The sequence below is a fragment of the Armigeres subalbatus genome, chromosome 2 (genome assembly GCF_024139115.2).
Source record: "Armigeres subalbatus isolate Guangzhou_Male chromosome 2, GZ_Asu_2, whole genome shotgun sequence".
NCBI lineage: Eukaryota > Metazoa > Arthropoda > Insecta > Diptera > Culicidae > Armigeres > Armigeres subalbatus.
In genome coordinates this window covers 261352005-261371355 of record NC_085140.1, presented here as the reverse complement: position 1 = coordinate 261371355, position 19351 = coordinate 261352005, and the positions used below count along the sequence as shown (strand labels likewise).

The 19351-nt window shown below is 44.1% G+C and overlaps 1 protein-coding gene across 3 annotated transcripts in view; it reads left to right on the top strand.

The window, feature by feature from the left end:
- LOC134212149 (laminin subunit alpha lam-3) overlaps positions 1-19351 on the top strand; it is a 536022-nt gene that overhangs the window by 116971 nt on the left and 399700 nt on the right. For all 3 annotated transcript variants that reach the window (XM_062689752.1, XM_062689751.1, XM_062689753.1), the window contains exons 3-4: positions 18782-18962; positions 19119-19287. In XM_062689752.1, coding sequence (XP_062545736.1) covers positions 18782-18962; positions 19119-19287 — 350 coding nt within the window. The remainder of the gene's footprint in view (positions 1-18781; positions 18963-19118; positions 19288-19351) is intronic.

The window sequence follows — 19351 nt, the reverse complement described above, 5'->3', positions numbered from 1 at the left end:
AAACCCGCCAAATTTCCCGAGAAAATACCAGTGGGGTTTTCCGAAGAAACTCGAAAAAAATTACAAATTCCCCAATGAAATTCCAAACAATTTCCTGTGGAAGTTCCAAAGAATTTCCTGAGGAAAATCCAATGACATTTCCTAAAAAATCCAAAGAAAATTGGTAAAATTTTCCATAATGTATGTAGTTTGAAAAAAAAATCTCGAAAAAGATATGAAAAATATCCTGGCGACCAAATGTAGAAAATATTTTTCAAAAATTGATAATTATGGGAAATTTACAGCTTTACAGATAAACTAATAAATTCGCTGACAAAAATGAGTTTGATGTTTTTTTTCTTCCTAAACAATGGAGGGGGAATCTGCTCAACAGACATCCTGGGTTGACCAGGGAGTGCGGGGTTAGGGATCACCGAGGGAGGCAGGACTACATCCCCGACCCGCTAAACCGTTTCCATTGCCGCCAAGCCCATAGTCCCTTCGGTACAACCAGAAAGTAATGCTTCAAAGGGGGGCCAGTGCACAACGCACCCTCGAGGTTAGCTGCGTGTCCTTGCAGCACCGAACATCGTAACTCGCTTTTTAGAAGAACACCATGGTATCGTGCCAGCGCGTTGCCGGCTTTCCAGGTGGCCTTACCACGCCCTATGTCCTCGGAAGGTGGGAAGGGTCGACTTCGCGCCTGCTTCCCTCTGCACGACTGGTATCAAGAATGATGATGCCGCGTGCACCCCAAATTGACCTTTCTGCGATAGGGCCTATTCGCCAGCACACAGAGGGACTTGCCGACGCGAGGCCTACGCCTGCCCCAGCCTTGACGAGGACCCCTTTCCGTCCTCGGGCTCGGAACCCGCCTGGTTGACCGACGCCGCGAAAGCGACGATACCATGTTGTTCTTCGCGCGGCCACTTGTTCGATAAAAGGATCGAGTTCGACCACAGAGCATGACCACCGGTATGACCCATGAAGCCGACTCCGATCCCTTGGACCACCTCTTATTTGCGCCTGAACTAGCCATCCTTGAGTCCACGCGCCACCTTCTGTGTAGCTCGAATACGATTTGGGCGATAGCCAATAAAACGGCGTTCCAGCCAACTTCATCTTTACACATCCTCCGAACTAGGTTGTCCGGGGTAGTGTCCAGACCACATGTGGCCAGCCTGTGGTCACGCATAGCGCGAAAACGTGAGCACACGAACAACACGTGTTCCGCCGTTTCCTCTAAACCTGCGCACACCAAACACTCGGGCGAAGCCGAGCAAGCCAGCTGCGTTACCTGCACTGTGATTTTGCAGCACGCTTAAACGCCGGGCACATCGAACCCCCCATGGGGTTCTTGCTGTTCACAGCTTTGCTGGAACAAATCAAACAATTGGGAGGGTTCGTGCAGCATTTGCCTTATGTCCCTCCAATCCGTAGCGTCGGCAGAGATTGCTTCTCTCAGGGCCTTTGCAGTCCCATTGCTTGTGCCCCGGTTCCAGGCACTTCAAGCAAACTTCGGGTTGCTCGTATATGCGCACAGGGCATACCGACCATCCCACCTTGACGCTCCCTAACTTGACTACCTTGGAGGCGTCCGCTGCAGATAGCCGAACCAATGCTACCTGCGTCCCTGCCGGACCTTTCCGTAGCCGAACGGCTGCGGTGGGCGTCTCCACTTCACACTGTCGCCGCAGTGCCGTGACGAGCTCTTCGACTTCAGTGATCTCGTCCAGGTCTTTAACCCTTAGATTCACCTCCGTTGTGAGTGCCCTCACCTTGACCGTCTCGCCTAGGACCTCCTCCGCAAACTTCTTGTAGGCGGCGCCCTTTTGCGAGACGCCCCGCTTCAGCTCGAGTATCATCTCGCCCATCCGGGTACGTCTTATTCGACGTACGTCGGCGCCGAGTTCACCGAGCTTGACGTCACTCCTCATCGCCTTCAAAACATCTGAGTACTTAGCCTCGTCCGCCGTGATGACTAGGGCATCGCCCCTGGAGCGATTGGCGCCTACCCTAGATTTCTTGCTACCCTCATTCGCCTGGGCCTTCTTTTCGGCCCTTGACGTCTTCGGTTTCCTCTTGTTCTTGACCAGGGTCCAGGAGGCGTCATCCCCCTCTATTTCCCTGGTCTGGTGCGGCTGAGAGCTCTCAGCCTGCCGTAACCCCTTACCACCGTCTTTCCTGAGTGGACGGACCTTTCCAGGTCCTTCCTCCCCCGGTTTTGGAGGTACCTGACCGGGGTTCAGCTTCCCAGCCCCACTACCCTTCCCGAGCAAGACACATGTTGTAAATCAGTTGATGATACTCATATATGACCAAATTTGGTCATATATGAGTTATTGCAACCAAATCAACGTGAATTGTGCTGCTAGGGTTGTTCGGGGTAGTAACCCTCCGCGTTTTGGAGCGGCCCCCAGGGAGCTCATCCCCTGGAGACTGTCTCCCCCGTTTTTGTGTCTGCTCCGTTGGAGCAGTCAGCCCCGACGTACCCGCAAATACTTGAGCCTCAGTCTGGGTAGACTTTGGCACCACCGTCTTCGCTGGCACGCCTTCGGTCGATTCGACCTTGCCCGAGTCCGCGAATCCTTGGGCCTCAGTCTCGGTAGACCTCGACTCCACCGATTTCACGGGTTTACACTTGGCCGTCCCGACCGCCCTCTCCAGCTTGACGTCCAGCATCGACTTTCGAAGTTTCTGCAAGCTCCTTTTGAGGTCCTTGCTGATATTATGCTTCGATGACGCAAAGTCGATGATGGCGTCCAGCTGTTCCGTCCCCACCTCGAAGGACGAAAGCCCATCGCGTTTGCGGTTCATCGCCTCCACAAGCCATGGGCCGTCAATAACCCCTACCAGCGTTTTTCTAGCCGAGAGGTAGGTTGAGTGACCCACGCTGGCGCTGCGCACCTAGCTGCCGACTATTGCCTCTGGCCTTCTAGGCGGAGACCCTACCAACCTACCTCTTGCGAAGGGGTTGTCGCCTACCCTGCTACCACTAATTGAAGAATTGACTTGGTTTTCCATTTTGGTCCCACGAGTTGCTCGGGAAAAGAGGTCCACCACGCCAGAGCCCAGCATAACGCGGTAAGGGACAATTACTGTGGAGGGTGCCCAGGTACCCCACAGGCTCCGTTAAAGGCCTAGCTTATTATTTCACCCCCCTGGCCATGCATCCCCTCGGCACGGGTCGCTTGACGCCTTGGGATTAGGGGTTAGGGACGATGGTCCCGGTCTAACTCGCAGTGGCCATGGGGAGGGGTCGTCAAGCCCTTGGACAAAGTCTCTGCTGCCCCCATGAGATTGATGTCATTTTACATCAACAACTACTAGCTTGCACCACTAATGGGTACACTGTTCCTTTAGTGGAAATAAAAATTAATTTTGGTTCCCATAGTGGTGCTATCTATTGATTTCTTATGAGACTCGCCAATTTTGGTACCGTTGCACCACTATTAACCTATAATGACTTAATTAAGAAAAATCATTGTTTTCAATAGTTTATTTAAAGCAAGACGCATCAACTTAAGTCATCGTAAACTGCCGTAATCTAAAAAAAAACTGACGTATACACCATTTTCCAAAAAATGGTGTTGACGACTAGCACTCATCGAGCTCTTTAACAGATAAATGGAAAACATGCATGTTGTAATTTGGCTTTTACGTCACTTTCTCAGATTACGGCAGTAAAGTGTATAATTATGATAAATCCCTTTAAAACCACTTCTTCTTATTGGCATTACATCCCCACACTGGGACAGAGCCGCCTCGCAGCTTAGTGTTCATTAAGCACTTCCACAGTTATTAACTGCGAGGTTTCTATGCCAAGTTACCATTTTTGCATTCGTATATCATGAGGCTAACACGATGATACTTTTATGCCCCCTTTTTTGTCGTCAATCCGAAAATTGCCTAGACCGGCATCGGGAATCGAACCCATCCACCCTCAGCATGGTCTTGCTTTGTAGCCGCGCGTCTTACCGCACGGCTAAAGAGGGTCCCACACCACCTCAACTATTGGTGCTACTTCCACTAAGGGTACGGTTACCCTACATAATCGTCTACATACATTGATTTACTTGCTGCCGATGCAATGCTACTTTTCCGGATCAATTTATGACTTGACGGCGTAGTTTTCGTTTTGTGGCTACATTAGTTTATGAAGGTATTATCCAATTGCTACTCGAACGCTTGCACTAGAAACAGCAACGTTCATATGCATTTTTTTCTTTACCAAGTAGGAGTTACTTATATTGCAACGATATCCATATGTTTACATTGTACCTACTTTACAACATAGAAACAGCCTCAGCAAGAACAGTCAACGAGAGAAGAATTCCAAATATGGTCACGGGAGGGCCGCTCACTGGCACGAATTTCTTGTCCAAGCATTTCGGACGAACCACTTGTTCCGCGCTGGATTAAGGACGTTTCGCGTTTTGAAAGATGAAAAATTGAATTTTTCTCTCGACGACCGACGGCCAGGTAGAGTACAAAAGGTATCCGATCACAGCTTGGCGGGGGTTGGTGCTGGTTCATTCTGTTCCCATGCACGATGGAGCCCTCAAAGACCCCAATAGGGGACCTGCTGGAATTATCAATTAGGTAATATTTCATAATTAAGTGCATTTGGAATCGTGCCGGGTAGAGGCTTTTGCTACCTGCGGAGTTTTCCCATTTTTATCCTACTGTTGTTTAGGCTGCCGTTGTTTCAGAGTACCGCGCTACAAACAAAATCCGACCGACGACATGCGACTTATTGAAACATAATATTGATTTAGTAAGCAGATTAGCAGTCGGCTACCTTTACAACACGAAAATTGCACTATTCATACGATGGTGTTTCTCATATATATTTTTTAACATCTCTATCAGCTCAACATCCATTTTAATCTGTGGTTCAAATGCGGAGTTCTATAGTCGGGAAAAAGTTCATGAATCATTTGCCCCCCTTGGGTAGCAGAAATTAATGATCACCAGGACGGACTGCAGGCCATTCATATTTATTTTTATTTCCATCATCACACATGCGATGCTTCTCCGATGGGATGGATTGCAATTACACTTTTGAAGTTTTGTAGGCCGCGATTGCTGGTGGCTATAAGCGCGGCAGTTCGTGGTAGCTACCCAACCTTCAACAACTGTGCTAAGAATTCTTCAAGGCTTAACGGTTCGAAAAGGCTCATGCAGGTACATTGGGTGCGGTGTGGAGCTGGTCGAAATGTGAAATGTTGAAACGATAATTGTAGGCTTTTGGGCAATTTAGTGTTTTGGGTTTTAATTCCGCACGTTTCGGCTGATATTGCGATTGCGTGCGTTTTATGCCCTTTCGCGATGATATTTTGTTGATAAAATATTTCGCTTCGGGCACGGGGATATTTATGTGGTGGCAGCTTAATGGACCTCGATCGTCCAAAGTTTCGGTAAATTGTTTGCTTTTATCGCGGAAATGATCTTTCGGTGTCGAGGTAGAAATAAAATTGCATCCAATTAAAGATTTCAGTAATATTTTTCTCGCACTGCAAATGTGGCCGTACAAGGTGTTGAATTTAGTCTGCTTTATAAGTTTGTATGATATACAAATACATTCTATTACATAGATCTCTACCACATAAAGGAATGTCAACATTCATGCTATCTCAACTATTTTATGTCTATTTTAAAAATTTAGAGGCATTCAGTGGATTTCAATTGCACAATATATAGGACTTCTAGAGGGACAGCCGATTGTAGTATCAAAAAGCACGATGCTTAATTCAGATGGCTTCGAAATATGCATCTCTTTGAACTTATGTAATTGGGTTGTTTACCAGAGAAAAATATGAGGTTTTTTATAGTTTAACATAAAGAGTATGCTTTTTTTATCTCCAACATATTTTTATTTCGTTCGTAAACCTTTTATTAACATTTTTGTACAGCAAACAATAAGCCATTTACATCGATAGAATGACAGTTGGCCCATTCAGCATAAGAACAAATTTTTAGCCCCATATAAATTTAAAATGCAAATAAAAAATAGTTCCGGGGCTCCAAAAATTCTAAAAAATTGGGGTTAGGCTCAGTTTTTTATCCAGATTCCGAATATATGTAAAAACACATATACAGCTAAACAACCCAATTGAGGGGGTCAAACGCAAAAAGGTGTAAGTGACAAAAACTTAGTATAGAGAAAAAAAAATTGTAAACATTTTCAATGTTTTTTCGTTTCATACATATCGTATAATTTTTTTGGCGGATTTATTTTTTTTTACAAATAATGTGCAAACTATATCAATATATTGCCGCAAAGGTCCAAATCCAAAGCATGTTTTGTTTTAATCAAGTCAAATTTGACCAAAATGTCACTTATATCCCTCTGCTTTGAACTCCCTCAATTGTAATCTTCATAACTAACTACTGTTTTGTTTGTATAGGCACTGAATTTGGAATCTATTCTATTTTTTGGATTATTATTATAAATCATAATGATAGTACAATAGGGTGGCTCAAATTAGTATGGGAAAAACTTTGTTCAATTTTTTTGATGGGCCGCCCTCTTGTTCGGTTCTATTTAATGCCCTGATGCTCTGGACAAAATTTCAGCCAAATCGGTCAACGTTTGGGCGGTGCTAAACTCGTTGGAAGTTTATATGGAAAAATGTATGCAGAAACATCCAAAAACAGTAAATTGCAGCTGGACTACACAACTTACGATGAAGAACTATGATACTCATTCAGATCTTGGAGAATTTAATACAGAATGTTATGCAGAAAACCGCGAGAAGATTCGAGTTTGCCCGGCTAAGTTATTAGCATTTCTCTGCAGTGGGGTTTGAGCAAATTTCGTTTCTTTTACCTTTGAAAAGAAATAAATTCACCCCTACAACACTCCAGTAAAATGCTAATATCTTTGCGAAATAAACTCTAATCTTCTCGCGGTTTTCAGCATAACATTCTGTATTTTATTTTACATGAACTGAATGAGTATCATGGTTCTTGATCGTAAATTGTGCCGTCCAACTTCAAATCACTGTTTTTGGATGTTTCTGCATACATTTTTCCATATAAACTTCCAACCAGTTTAGCACTACCCAAACTTTGACCGATTTGGCTGAAATTTGGTCCAGAGCATCAGGGCATCAAATAGAACCGAATAAGAGGGCGGCCCATCAACAAATTTGAAAAAGTGTTTTTTGAGCCACCCTATAGTACATAAATGAGTGAGCTTTTTGAACGCATTTTGGAAAAAAATATTGCTTTCCATTTATGAATTATTCATAGTTTATTTTTTATTTCAGGGTTAGCAAGGCTCAATTCACTTTCGTTTACTTTTGTATGTATCGTTTTTTGACTGCCCGATACTACATCGCATTATGCTGAAAGAAAACCTTCCCGCTGTACACCACGAGGTGACAGTGACACAATTCTCATGGAGGACGGACGTGACTGAAGCTTTCACTTCACAATTAACACCTTGGTTAGTTAGCCATTGATTGAGTGTTTTCAATGAATACAATACAAATGCACACACGCACAATGTATGGAGCATTGTTCAGAACCGCCCATTTATTCATTTACAACAGCATCTTTAACACTCTACTATTTGAAGATTTTCTTCTTTTCCCAACCCTCGTAAAAGAGTAATTTTTATGATCTGCCCAACGTCAAAGTGGCACGAGTTCGGCTTCAGCTATAAATCTCTAGCAAGAGCGACAACTGTCAACATTAATGGAACTACAATGTTGATTAGTGTGCAGTAAAGCTGGTATATCACATTCATCTTGCCCTTATTTTAATGATTTACAATAAATCTTTCATGATCTGAACGGGATTTCAATCCTTTGGAATCCATCTGATAAAAAACCCATGCTCCGAAATCTGGTATTTTTTGCCTTTAAAAATCAAAATGGTTTGATTAGTATTCCATTAATGAAGCAATATCTTCATCCGTGGGAAAGTAAAACAATCAACCATAGTCGAATGGTCATCGGCAGGCGCACTGCGATGGAAACAACAGATCAACTGAAAGGTGCTAATGTATGGAACTCATAGCATGTTCGTTAATATGCAGCTCACGCATCTTTTAATGGCTCGTGTGTTCACGGTCAACCCGTTTGCTAGACTCGACATAACAGTCCAATCAAAATATTATGCAATAAATTGTTCTCACGAAAAAAAATGGATCATCAGCCTATTTTAAAATAATTTTTCTTTTAGCAAAAAATAAAATAAGACGTGTTATGTACAAGACACGACCGCACGACGTAAACTACGCAAAAAAGTTTGCACCAAACTGAGGAATTTAATCCATCATTCTTGAATATTATAAGATACCTAATTTATTTGATTACTTATGTCACTGGTTTCGAACAAAACTGGCGTAACTCAAAATGATGATTCCATGTTCGATCAATCTGTTGGATTCGACTCAGTGTAGTTAATGCATCTCAAATTTATTTGCCTTTATTTTGACGCTTAAATGCTTTGAAGCGTTTTTCATGTAAACTTTCAGTAGTTTAACGTTTATAATTAAAAGTTTCAATAAAACTGACACATTGGTGGAAAGTTTGCGAGTCGATTGATATATATGTAAATAATATAAAACACATTGTAAGATAAAGACGTTATTGCTGGTGGGGGTCCCGTAGCGTAGTTGGCTACAAGTTCACCTTACAAGCGGATGGTCATGGGTTCGATTCCCAGTCCCTTCACCAAACCCTCGTCAGTCGCCGGATCCGCAGCCCATACGGTGGCGTTTGGGGTACGCGCCTTACCGTCACGGCTGCCTGATGACGACTGACAACTTGTTCTTCTTGGAGGCATTCCTCCAACGTTACCCGGATAAATGGCAACCGAACAATGCAACGATCATTGGATGCACGACATGGACAAACGGACACAATGGACTCACGATGAGATGGACTGGCAACGACAACAATAATGAGTAATGGAAATCTAAAAATAGATTCTGTGTGGATTCTGTACAGCAGAATACCACAGTAGCGGTTAAGTAACACAGGGTGCCTAACAAATAAAGAAAGGAATAAAAAAATAAAAACGCTGTTGACACAATCCACGCACTTCTACGCCAAGGGACCAAAATTTCAAACTGAAAATTAGGATCCAATATCTGTAGGACACGAAAACATACATATTGAATTACATGAAAAACATTTTTTCCACTGGAAAATAATTTGGGATGGTTTAATAGCCAATCAAAGTAGCAGACTTTTAGTATAAAAAAGACTCCTCAATCGAACTTTTACAAATGTGCTCCATCGCACCTATTTGGGTGCAGTTGTATTGATGAATACGTAATTAAATAAAGTTTTTAATGGCCTTTTTGTGTGCATTGTTTCGAAAATTTTAATTTTCATTAGATATTTGTACTTTAAAAACAGTGACATTCAAATGGTTTCGCGTTACGAAAATAGTCGTATAATTGATATTATACAAAAAGTACAAACATCGGAAAAGTAATATCTTAGTACTCGTCAAGATCTTTCTTTTCGTGTATTAAGGTCTGAGGGAAGCTCTATCGCGGTAGAGTGCTATTTTCATACTAAAATGTCTATAACTCGGAATTGGGAATGAATTTCGCTTATCCCAACTGACAATCTCTTTGGAATTAATCAAGGAATGTTCCTAGAAAATTTTGTGGACCTACTATTCCCCAAATTTGAATTATTGTACGACTGAAATTTTCGCTTCTCAGTACCTCTCTCCGATGATTTGAGGCATAAAGGAACCGCAAAACCCAACTGACAAAAGTTTTGAAATTTTTCATCGATCATTTTGATGTAATAGAAAGTATATGTGACCGCAATAAGTTTTGCAGGAAGCTCATTTTACTTCAACCAAGTTTTCCAAATTCCTTACAAAAATTACCATTTCGGGAGAGTAGTCAATACCATATTTTCTTGTGGCGCACGGAAGTTCCTCCAGGAATTCCTCCGGACGTTCCTCCAGGAATTTCTCCGGAATTTCCAGCAATACCTGGAATAACTTCCATAGGAACTTCCGCAGGATTTCCCGGAGAAACTTCTGGAGGAATTCCCGGAGGAACTCTCGGAGGAACTTCCGAAAGAATTCCCGGAGGAACTTCCGGAGGAATTCCCGGAGGAACTTCCGGAGGAATTCCCGGAAGAACTTTCGGAGGAACTTCCGGAGCGATTCCTGGAGGAACTTCCGGAGGAATTCCCGGAGGAACTTCAGGAGGAATTCCTGGAGGAACTTCCGGAGGAATTCCCGGAGGAACTGCCGGAGGAATTCCCGGAGGAACTGCCGGAGGAATTCCCGGAGGAACTTCCGGAGGAACTTCCGGAGGAACTTCTGGAGGAACTTCCGGAGGAATTCCCGGAGGAACTTCCGGAGGAAATCGCGGAGGAACTTGCGGAGGAATTCCCGGAGGAACTTCCGGAGGAATTCCCGGAGGAACTTCCTAAGGAATTCCCGGAGGAACTTCCGGAAGAGTACTCGAAAAAACTTCCGGAGGAATTCCTGAAGGAACTTCCGGAGGAATTCGAAGGAACTTCCGGAGGAATTCGGAGGAACTTCCGGAGGAATTCCGGAGGAACTTCCGGAGGAATTCCGGAGGAACTTCGGAGGAATTCCCGGAGGAACTTCCGGAGGAATTCGGAGGAACTTCCGAGGAATTCCGGAGGAACTTCCGGAGGAATTCCCGGAGGAACTTCCGGAGGAATTCCGGAGGAACTTCCGGAGGAATTCCGGAGGAACTTCCGGAGGAACTTCCGGAGGAACTTCCGGAGGAATTCCCGGAGGAACTTCCGGAGGAATTCCCGGAGGAACTTCCGGAGGAATTCCCGGAGGAACTTCCGGAGGAATTCCCGGAGGAACTTCCGGAGGAATTCCCGGAGGAACTTCCGGAGGAATTCCCGGAGGAACTTCCGGAGGAATTCCCGGAGGAACTTCCGGAGGAACTTCCGGAGGAATTCCCGGAGGAATTCCCGGAGGAACTTCCGGAGGAACTTCCGGAGGAATTCCCGGAGGAACTTCCGGAGGAATTCCCGGAGGAACTTCCGGAGGAATTCCCGGAGGAACTTCCGGAGGAATTCCCGGAGGAACTTCCGGAGGAATTCCCGGAGGAACTTCCGGAGGAACTTCCGGAGGAACTTCCGGAGGAATTCCCGGAGGAATTCCCGGAGGAACTTCTGGAGGAATTCCCGGAGGAACTTCCGGAGGAACTTCCGGAGGAGTTCCCGGAGGAACTTCCGGAGGAGTTCCCGGAGGAACTTCCGGAGGAGTTCCCGGAGGAACTTCCGGAGGAGTTCCCGGAGGAACTTCCGGAGGAGTTCCCGGAGGAACTTCCGGAGGAGTTCCCGGAGGAACTTCCGGAGGAGTTCCCGGAGGAACTTCCGGAGGAGTTCCCGGAGGAACTTGCGGAGGAGTTCCCGGAGGAACTTCCGGAGGAGTTCCCGGAGGAACTTCCGGAGGAATTCCCGGAGGAACTTCCGGAGGAATTCCCGGAGGAACTTCCGGAGGAATTCCCGGAGGAACTTCCGGAGGAATTCCCGGAGGAACTTCCGGAGGAATTCCCGGAGGAACTTCCGGCGGAATTCGAAGGAACTTCCGGAGGAATTCCGGAGGAACTTCCGAGGAATTCCCGGAGGAACTTCCGGAGGAATTCCGGAGGAACTTCCGGAGGAATTCCGGAGGAACTTCCGGAGGAATTCCGGAGGAACTTCCGGAGGAATTCCGGAGGAACTTTCGGAGGAATTCCTGGGGAACTTCGGAGGAATTCCAGGGAACTTCGGAGGAATTCAGGGAACTTCCGGAGGAATTCCTGGGGAACTTCCGGAGGAATTCCCAGGAACTTCCGAGGAATTCCTGGGAACTTCCGAGGAATTCAGGGGAACTTCCGGAGGAATTCCAGGGAACTTCCGGAGGAATTCCTGGGAACTTCCGAAGGAATTCCCGGGGAACTTCCGTAGGAATTCCAGGGAACTTCCGGAGGAATTCCGGAGGAACTTCCGGAGGAATTTCCGGAGGAACTTCCGGAGGAATTCGGAGGAACTTCCGAAGGAATTCCTGGAGGAACGTGCGAAGGAATTCCTGGAGGAATTTCCGGAGGAATTCCCGGAGAAACTTCCGGAGGAACTTCCGGAGGAATTCCCGGAGGAACTTCCGGAGGAATTCTCGGAGAAACTTCCGGAGGAATTCCCGGAGGAACTTCCGGAGGAATTCCCGGAGGAACTTCCGGAGGAATTCCCGGAGGAACTTCCGGAGGAATTCCCGGAGGAACTTCCGGAGGAATTCCCGGAGGAACTTCCGGAGGAATGATATAATAGATAAAATAAAAGGCAACCATATCAAAAATTTGCACCGAAATATCATTTCAATATCAAGATATGTTATGGATAAGAACAAGCCAATAGCACCTGATATTGATTACTCATTACAAATAGCATAAGTTGATCTCCTCATGATATTTTAGTGCAAAATTTTTAAATTGTCATCTGATATTTTATCTCTTATATCAATCAGGTCCATATCTCATTTTGCTATCTAATCAAGATTTGATATTATTTAGCCATTTTCGACTGCTCGGGTTATGTGGTTGTTAACTGTCTATACTACAAAAAATGGGTTCCCATACAAAAATGTTACGGAGTGGTGGGAAATTGCAAATATTTGGTGTTGCGTAGTACTCATTAGGGTCGTCCAGTCACGTGAAACTTGAGTTTTTTTTATTCGAATGGATTGTGAGGCTTTTTCAAACCTATCTCTCAGCGCTCAATATCACCATGCACTCATATGAGTAAACGTAACGAACAGTTTGCTCTCGGTTTACTTCTACCATGTCACGGACCGTCAAACTTGTTTGTGGATCTGTAACTATGTGGTTACAAAAATATTTTAAGGTGATTATACAATCAAGTCATGTGGTGAATTTCAAATTCACCACACAGTTTTCTACTCCTATTATCAAAAGTCCAAAACCAGCGTAATATTTTTTGTACAATGCTGAAATTAAAGTCGATTGCTTAGCATGAGTAATCAAACGATCTACAGATGTTCCGATCCCCATGGGCGTTGTTGTTCTCTCAATTCGTGCTCTAGAAAAATCACTAGAAAAAGCACGTGGTTTCCAAGATGGCCGATTTGTGGCTTTGTTGTATAACCACCTTAAATCAAGATTAAAAATACGCGGGCGAAATTTAAATTTAAAAATTAAAAATGTTTTAAATACCCCTTGCTCAAAAAGGGCGAGTATAGTGCCAGGCGCTAAAAAAATGTTACTATGGACACACTAACGATTGAACAACCAATCAGAAACTGACGCGTCGTGTTGGAGTATATGATATGCGGATCAATAGATAAAGATCCATCTTAAAATGATAAGTGTCCATAGTCCAGTTTAGGCAGTGCTACTGAGAGGAGTGATGAAATTGGAAACAAAGGAAGATAAAGATTGCTAAAAGTTTTAGAACCTAACTATTGTGAACGGCTGGTGCATTACAACAAGCGTTTAGTTAACGTGAGTCCCTTGAAATTCTTTCTTATAAAACAATAATAATAACGATTGTTAAAAACAGTTATGGGAAATCCTATCGCTACGACTTGATTGACCACGCCGTGTGCCGTGCGAAGGGCACAAATTAGATCAGGAAATCCTTCAAACGAAGGTGTTAGGTTGGGTCAACCGTTATTCCGGACCCGGGTAATTACCAATTCATCACGTGGACGCTATTATCCCTCTCGACTGGACCGTGAAAGTGACAAAAAGACACCAGGCCCGGTTCCCGCCGGTTTGATTAGGATTCGTTGTTGTCAGTCTAATGCTAGACAGTATTCGTCAGTCAAAGGCGACATTGGCCTAGGAAAGGTGAAGACCAGTAGAGAATTTTGAATCCAGTGTCCGACGGCTTAGACCCCTCGTTCCTGACCGACCAAGTGAAATTCCCGTTTTCCTGCGACATCGAGTTCTTCTAGTGCAACATACGAGCATCGTACCGGTATGCATCGAGCATCGCCGACGATCGTCGAGTCAACCAGCTACTTGCAGCATATCGGCACTTCTAGTATACCATTATTGTCCAATAAGAATATGAAAGTGCAGTAGTAGAGTGATCCAGAATAAAGAGTAGTGTGAAGCATACATTCAGGCAAGTGTCGAAGAAGCATTGACCAGGGCTGACTAGGGACTTATCATTATTATTTTTTTAGTTGTTTCGAATAGATCGGTTATTTGAATTGGAATTAATTTTCCGGTTTCGGTTGAGTTGGTTGACCGTTGTGAGTTTGAAGTAAACCACCCTCCAGTCTCACCGGGCATTTGAAGCATCGCGGCTTCGTGGCAGCCTCGCTGCCTGGCACATAAGCGAAGTTCATTTGAAAATATTCGCGCACGTTTCAGATCTTCGTCTTCTTCTTATTGGCATAACATCCCCACACTGGGACAGAGCCGCCTCGCAGCTTAGTGTTCATTAAGCACTTCCACAGTTATTAACTGCGAGGTTTCTAAGCCATTTTACCATTTTCGCATTCGTATATAATGAGGCTAACACGATGATACTTTTATGCCCAGGGAAGTTGAGACAATTTCTAATCCGAAAATTGCATGGACTGGCACCAGGAATCGAACCTAGCCACCCTCAGCATGGTCTTGCTTTGTAGCCACGCGTCTTACCGCACGGCTAAGGGTGGATGTTTGCATTATATTTATAGTGGGTATACGCTGCCTTGATTTCTCTACTACTTCTCTATTTCGATAGAACCACCAACACTTAAGTGTAAAATCCCAGTGAAATGACAGCACTGCAGGCCATGAAAATTAAATGGTTGTATCCCAGAAACGTTCGCGGATGACATGGACATTGTCGGCCGAACATTTGCAAAGGTGGCAGAACTATACACCTGCCTGAAACGTGAAGCAACCAAAGTTGGACTGGTGGTGAATGCATCAAAGACAAAGTATATAGTGGGCGGAACAGAGCACGACTGGGCCCGCCTGGGAAGCAGTTTTACGATAGACGGGGATACCTTCGAGGTGGTCGAGGATTTCGTCTACCTCGGATCCTTGCTAACGGCTGACAACAACGTTAGTCGTGAAATACGAAGGCGCATCATCTGTGGAAGTCGGGCCTACTACGGGCTCCAGAAGAAACTGCGGTCGAAAAAGATTCGCCAAATGTGTCATGTACAAGACGTTAATAAGACCGGTTGTCCTCTACGGACATGAAACGTGGACAATGCTCGAAGAGGACTTGCAAGCACTCGAAGTATTCGAGAGACGGGTGCTTAAGACCATCTTTGGCGGTGTGCAAGAAGACGGTGTGTGGCGGCGAAGAATGAACCTTGAGCTCGCCCAGCTCTACGGCGAACCCTGAAGGTAGCTAAAGCCGGAAGGGTACGATGGACCGAGCATGTTGCAAAAATGTCGGACAGCTTCCGATCCGGCAGGTACGAGACGACGTGCAGCGCAGCGAGCGAGGTGGGCTAAACAGGTACAGAACGACATGGCGAGCGTTGGTAGCATTCGAGGATGGAGAGATGCGGCTTCGAACCGTGTATTGTGGCATCAAATTGTTGATGCAGTGTTACCTGTTTAGATGTAGACTAAATAAATGAATCCGAGTCCACCTATTGGACGTAGTAGGATTACGTAAAAAGGAATTTCTTTAGGAACTATTGAAGAAACTGCTGCAGAAATTTCTTGTAGCATTCCTGTAAGAATTTCAGTAGGAATTCCTGGGGAGATTCTCGTAGCAATTACCGAAGGAATTCCTGTAGAAAGTCCCTGAGGAAATAGACGATTTCATAGAGGAACTTCTGGGGTAATTTCCGAAGGAATTACTTGTGGAATTTTCAGAGGAATTCCAGGATGAATTACGAAGTGCTAGAAGAATTCCTGAGGGAAGGACGAGTTCCTGGAGAAAGTCTTAGTGAAACTCCTGGACGAATTTCCGGATTACTAAAAGAATAATCGAAGAAGTTTCTTGATGATGTGCCGGCAGAATTTTCGGTGGAGTTCATGGAAAAATTCCCAGAGGAACCCCCGGAAAAAGTCCTTGAAATTTCCGGAGAAAAAAAAAATTCCCGAAGGTATTCCCGAAATAAATCTTGGAAGAATTCCCAGCGGAGTTCCTGGAGCTATTCTCGAAGGAATTCCTAGAAAGAGTTGCAAAGGAAGTTGCTGGTGAATCTCCGTAGGAACATTTCTGGAGGATTTTTAGAATGCATTCCTTTAGAATTCGTCTCAGAATATTTAAGGAAACTTAGAAGAAATTTGTGGACAAATTCCAGGAAGTATCCCTGGAGGAACTGGACGATCTCACGGAAAAAAATGTTAGGGAGCTCCAGAAGAAATAAATGAATTAGATGAGTAGTCTCTGAAACACTTCCTTAATGAATTCCTAGAAAAAATCTCGGACGAATTTCTGGATGAGATCTCGGATAATTTTTGGGAAATATCCTAGAAAAAATTCAGGAAGAACATCCAAAGCACCTGATGGTGGATTTACCAAAAATTCCAGAATATACTCTTGAAAGAATTTCAGAAAGAATTCCAAGAAAAATTATTGGAGGGACACCAGAAGGAATTTCAGGAAAATTTTCCTGGGGAAATTTGTGTACAAACATTATGGAAGAACTGCAGGAGAAACCCTTAAAGAATCTCCAGAAGCAATTTCAAAGGGAGCTTCCAGTGCAGTTGCTGATGAAGAATGTGTATAGCCGCCAGACATTCTAAATACTCACGCTCCTCTAATGTGGACGTGTACTATACACATGTGGAAGCGTTGGCTTGAGAAATGGATTGCGAGTGATTTGACTATGCGTCCAATTTGGGAATCTCGAGCTCGTTCAGTAGCAGCTAGGTTGCGAAGGCCGACGGAGGTCCTTCGTAGCTTAGTTGGTTAAAGCACCAGTCTAGCGTACTGTAGGGTCATGGGTTCGAGTCCCATCGAAGGGAAAGTGGTTACCTCCAATACATTTTCCAAATCAATATCTTCCTCAGAATTCGGTCAAATGTTCGATTATAGATGAAGTCTCTTAAGTAATGCTTTTGCAAAGGCTGAATCATTTAAAGCCAATGAATATAAAAATTAACGGTTTTGGAAGTACCTCGGTGGCTGTAATAGTGACCAACTCATCTGATCTACGCAATATGGGTATCAGTACATCTTTGAACAGCTATTAGCGTTGTAGCTATTAAACTAACTAATAATTTTTTTCTAACAGCGTAATCCTTAACTTTGATGCCCCCTAAAGAATGGCCTACTAAACGCTACTTCGCTGACTATGCGGTATTATTTTAAATTAACAAATGCGTATTTCAATTTCTGCCTATAACATTTCTTATAAAACACTGAGCAGGCTTTTAACTAGAAGACTAAAGACGCATTTACTGATTTAGAATGGTGTTGCAATAAGAATTTTTCGATGAGATAATGTTTGGTATTTAGTTAAAATTTGTTTCGAAATTCCGTGGAATTCAGTTTCATTTCGTTGAAACCTGGTTTCTGCTGGCGAAGTTTTTGGACTTTTACGAAACCAAACAAAATCAAAATATTAGATTTCGCCATGCTTAAATTCCGCGGGACTTCGTTTCAAATCTATTAGGTTCATGATTAGATAAACGTTCAATTCGTGTTATCTGCAAAAAGATTTCGTATTTTAATGTTTTCAATGGGCAGTAGTACCTAGTTTCCATCCTAGTAACTTTCTTTTCGAGTAACCCGATAGCACCTTTATTTTTATTACACTCTTAATTTTGTACAGAAAAAAACTTTATTCGTCACGGGAATTTTATTCCATGTAAGCTCGTAAATCCAGTGAGCACGTAAGAGCCCACCGGCGTTCCTCTCGGCGTAGTGTGCAATGTAAAAAAAACAAGAGCTCCGAAAAGCTCATTAGTGTTATTTATCGTATAAACCGAGTCGTAAATTTGACGAAAGTACATATAATTGAATTATGGTTTATGTCGAGAGCGGCATGTGTCCTCGCGCCTATATTTTTCGTGTTCTAACCGGCTGAGTTATTCCAGTTAAGGTTGGCAGTTTACACATCTAGGGCACCGCATCTTCCATTTCATCCCATTATGGCTTAGAGAGATGAAGAGGAGGAAGGTCGCCGGTGCAACAGTTCCACCATCCATTACCCACACTCGACTGGGAGCTCCGAGCTGGCTGGATTTTCGGTGTGATTTTGTTTATTGGGGTTCATCAATTTCGATTTATTTCCTTTGACTGGGTTTCTCGCCGGGACAAGCCACAGCGGCACGTAATTTGAATAAAATTGTTAATTTTCACGTGCTTGGCTCACGTGTTGCCGTTGTCATCATCGCTGTCGTCGTTGTTGGTGATGACAATCGGATCGATTGGTGGTGTGGAAAGCAGAACGTATGGAGAAGATCTCTAAACGGAAACAAGATCCAGCCGATGCGGATTGCCTTCGGAACATGATTTCAGCAGGTCGTACTCATTAATTTTTTCCCGGTGTGGTCTGCGAGGCGCTGAACGAGTTTATAATTTATGGTACATTCTTTTGTGAAGTGTTATACGACTTGTAGGATTAGTTTCGATATTAATTAACCTATCTTTACCACGATGCTTTGGGTGATTTTTTAAGAATATTTCGAACTTGCTGTTGGGCTTTTGGAAATTACTTAACGTTCTACATTAGATAGTGTACATGGAACGATGCTGAATTGTTCGCTAAACAGAATATGATCTTTAGAATGTGGCAAAGAAGTTTCTGAGTAGTTATATGAATGATGTAATGCTAAGAAAATACATATTTTGTGATTAAATTTGAATATAACATCATATGACATCCCCAACATTCTCCATTCTCTACATTCCAGACCTCAAGCTACTATCCGGCCTCACTTCGTCCTCGGCGGTGGATTTCGACCACGGTTTCCAAAAACCAACCGGACTGTGGCCATCGTTTTTCAACGTAGCGATGCGGGCGACAATTTCGGTGAATGCAACCTGCGGTCAACACGGCAAGGAAGAATATTGTCGCCTGCAGGACCCACACCGGTGAGATCCTTGACTTCCGATGCGATACATCCTGCGCTAACAGTGAAAGGGTGTCGAAAGTGCCCCCGACCAAACGATTAATCTTTGATCTTAATTGTGTGTTTCTTTTTTGGCGTATGTTTTTTTTTCCATGCACTCCCGGTGGGCAACGCGCAGATCGCGATCTTCCCAGCAGTGTGGCATATGCGATGGCAACAATCCGGACCTGGAGAAACGGCATCCCATTACGAACATTGTCGATGGGACGAATAGCTGGTGGCAGAGTCCGACGATGCACAAGTCGATCAAGAACGATCGCGTCACCATTTCGCTCGATTTGGGTCAGGTGAGTTTTCAGGGATACAGGTTTCTTCGAATAAGATTGATCTTGTAACTGGTAATGACATTTG